This window comes from Arachis ipaensis, chromosome B02, assembly GCF_000816755.2.
Source record: "Arachis ipaensis cultivar K30076 chromosome B02, Araip1.1, whole genome shotgun sequence".
Taxonomy (NCBI): Eukaryota; Viridiplantae; Streptophyta; class Magnoliopsida; order Fabales; family Fabaceae; genus Arachis; species Arachis ipaensis.
The window spans coordinates 94744361-94747846 of NC_029786.2; the positions used below are offsets into that span (position 1 = coordinate 94744361).

At 34.7% G+C, this 3486-nt stretch overlaps 1 protein-coding gene across 2 annotated transcripts; it reads right to left on the reverse strand.

Annotated features, from left to right (window-relative positions):
• On the reverse strand, positions 787-3053 carry LOC107627707 (fidgetin-like protein 1). 2 transcript variants are annotated; one of them, XM_021113876.1, is made up of 5 exons: positions 2398-3053; positions 2170-2291; positions 1801-1868; positions 1120-1180; positions 787-1022 (listed from the first exon to the last, which is right to left on the reverse strand). In XM_021113876.1, exons 1-4 carry the CDS (start codon positions 2506-2508, stop codon positions 1152-1154), a joined length of 330 nt encoding a protein of 109 aa, XP_020969535.1. In that variant the 5' UTR covers positions 2509-3053; the 3' UTR covers positions 787-1022; positions 1120-1151. The 2 variants fall into 2 exon arrangements, with proteins under 2 accessions (XP_020969535.1, XP_016186015.1); XM_016330529.2 differs by lacking the exons at positions 787-1022; positions 1120-1180 and having other exon boundaries at positions 1711-1868.

A 3486-nucleotide genomic window follows, 5' to 3' on the forward strand; every position in this document is an offset into this window, starting at 1 on the left:
AGAGATCATACTGTAGCTCCACGAACGTCATGGTGCATAGAACCATAAACGAAAACGGATTCTCACACGCAAAACTCAACCCCTTATGAGTATTTCGTATAATCTAACTGTTGTGATACACTACCATATTTATGGTACCCTCCTTCACACCACCAATACACAAACAGCTCTTCTCTTTGCAATGAAGTAAAATGGTAGCGAGCCTCACCTTATACAGATAAAGCACTCAACATGCCTCTTGCATGTTACCTGGGATGTCACCATGTGGGCAACACGTCCCTTGCGTGTTGCCTTAGATGTTGCCATGTGGAACTACGAGAAAATACGTTTTTTGCCACGCTTTTAAAGCGTGTCAAAAAGTGCGAAAAAGCGTACCGATAGCCTTTCGCCACGTTTTTTGAGCTACCGGCACGCTTTTGAAAGGGTCACATCTGCAAGCATGCCGGTTGATCTATCGCCACGCTTTTCTTGATCTATTGGTACGCTTTACTTTTTGTCATGCTTTTATCTATTGGCACGCTTAAAAGCGTGGCTGTATGTATAACCCTGTAGCCACGCTTTTGAAACTGTCGAAAAATAGACATACAGCCACACTTTTAACGTGTGTCGAAAGATGGATATACAACCACGCTTTTAAAGCATGCCGAAAAGTGAAAACTTGTCGTTACACTTCAAAAGCGTTGCCTAATTCTTTTCAAATAAAAAAATAAACAATAAAAAATAAAATAGAAATATTAATAAGTTAATCTTTCAAATAAAATAAAATACTAAAAAATTAATCTTTCATTGATTTATATGAATTATGTACATAATAAAATATGAATGAAACATTTAAGAAAAAATAAATTCAACTTCCAAAATAAACATTTAAAAAAACTACAATTCTATATTAGAAAAAATCTAATCTAATTCCTGAACAACATCCGGACTAAGTTGTAGCATACAAATGGTTGCACGCAACTCTTGTATAGCTGTCTGAGGTGGAGAAGCTGTTGGGCGACAATAACCTGTAAGCATGAGAACTATACAACAAATCGCAAAATCAGTACTAATTTCCAACATGTCAAATTTGTCACTTAGTAATCAAAACTTGTATCCCTTTTTTATAATAATACGTACCTGCAACAAGATTTGAGTCATATGTGTAGACATCAATCCCCCAAAGCTGGCCACCTCTGACCTGAACATATTAATATTAACGATATAGCATCAGAATTCAGATACTAGAGGTTAAAGGCATATTTCAATTTCATACATTGGGTTCCTAAATAAAAAATATAGGTACGTTTTTCTAATAGCAAAGCGAACAAATGAAAATTTTTATCTCAACTCATTAAATAATTTCATTAACTGAATTAATGTAAAAAAATTCATGCCAGTATCAAGGAAGCATTAGTAAAAAGTATGCATTAAAATCACATAAAAACATTGACAAATAGAATTTAAACATTGCATTGACTGCAATGATAGCAAGCAGCCATAATGAATCAAAATAAAAATCTTAAGCTTCTCTCAATATAAAAGAAGGTTGGAACTATGTTGTCTGCAATGCCACAAATAGAGTGTCTAAGCATGTATCAATTTTAGCATGTTTCATGTCAAGCTTACCTCTATATAGCAAAGTCCTTTTGTCACAATTAAATCTATTTCATGCCAGTTTTTCAGTCTTCGCTGATTTTGTTATCCTTCCAATAGATCTGATCTTAACACACAGCTAGCTGGACTTCATAAACAATAGTGCAATACAATTACATATAAAATATAAACCACTTTTGACATAATACAAATTTACTAACTTACTAAGGACTTCAACTGCTAAAAGCCATTCCTTGGCATCAGCATGTAACATCTTGACTAGATCTTTGGCACTGCTCAATATGGAAGGCCAATGCAAGGATCCGATGAGAATAGCATCAAATATAGCTTGTTTATTTTTTTTCATACAAAAGACAAGAATAACATGGGAGAAAGATTAGAAAGAAAAATTAGTCTCCAATCAATACAAAATATCTAATAATGAACAAAAAAAAAGCTTCCAGAACCAAACACACACATCTGAACTGAAGTGAAGCTCAAGGATCAATAGCCATTAAAAATCATAGCCATTGAAAATTTGAGCCAATGGCTGAAGTTAGCACTTAGAATAAGATATTAAAATAGTATGTTTACCTTCTTGGAAGCCTCCTGATAACAGCCTCATCAAGATCAAAGGGCCTATTTGTAGCAGCGAGAACAAGTATACGCTCTTTGTCTTTTGTTCGTAGACCATCCCAATTCATCATGAACTCATTCTTTATTTCTCAAAGTTAATTGCACAAAACAAAGAAAATACATGAATATTGATCACACTGAACATTCCACAAAAGATTATATACTATTTAAAAAAAATTATGATACCTTGATAGTCTCGCTTAAATTTCCAAAACCATGTAAGCTGTGCAAGGGAGCAGAACTACCAGCGGACAGCTGCTTCAAGAGCACAAATTGTAATAATCTCATCAGAATCATATTTTTTTATTTCTCAAGATGATCAAGGACTCAAGGTTATCAATTATGTTACAAATCAATCAATTTTCTAACAATTTTTGCATGAATAAGCATGACATCAAGATTCACCAAACAAGGAAACACAAGATTTAGTTCAAGAAGTAAACTAAGAGCAAGCAAGCAAACACAATAAATTTTGAAAAATGTTTAGTTCTGTTCATTGACTAAAGTTGGACAGCAGCAACTAGCAGGATTAAAATAGCTCGTATGTTGAAAATTAGTTTAAGTGAAACGTGTAGACTACAATTAAGATAGTCAACTAGCATTGCATAATAGAAAATAAATGCGTACCGCAACAGTACCGCAGCAAAAGCAAACCAAGAGAGGTGGCAGCGGCAGCAGCAATGAATAGACAATTACAAAAAGCTTGAAATAAAAAGATAAACTTAAATAAATACTAATTACTAATATGTAGCCTTTAATATTTTTCAAAAACCTCCCTCACTCACTGATTTATCACTTCAAGACTCAGTTCAAGTTTAGACATATAGAAAACTTCATGTATATTACTAATTAGGGTTAAGTTCAATTTTGGTCCCTAACGTAGGGGTCAAAATTTGTTTCGTCCCTAAGTTTTTTTTTTAAACAAAATCGTCCCCGAAGTTGATAGTTGTATTAAAATGGTCTAGCGGACAATTATGCCCCTGAGTTCGCTACTCTCTCCTTAACTGTTTGTTAATTAATTAATAATAATAATATTAATAATCATAATATTAATAATAGAAGAGAACGCTGTGGGAGAGGGAGGAGAAGATGTTGGGTCGAAGGCTTTGAGGAAGAAAGCTGCGCTAGGGTTCGACGAAGTGGAGGACGGGGATAGAGACACTGATTGGATGGCTTCCCAGGGTTCAAGATCGGGCAGAATTCGAACGCCTGTGAAGGAGATGCTATGTGGGCATGGAGAGAAGCCGATTCTGCGAACCTCAACGACGAAGGACA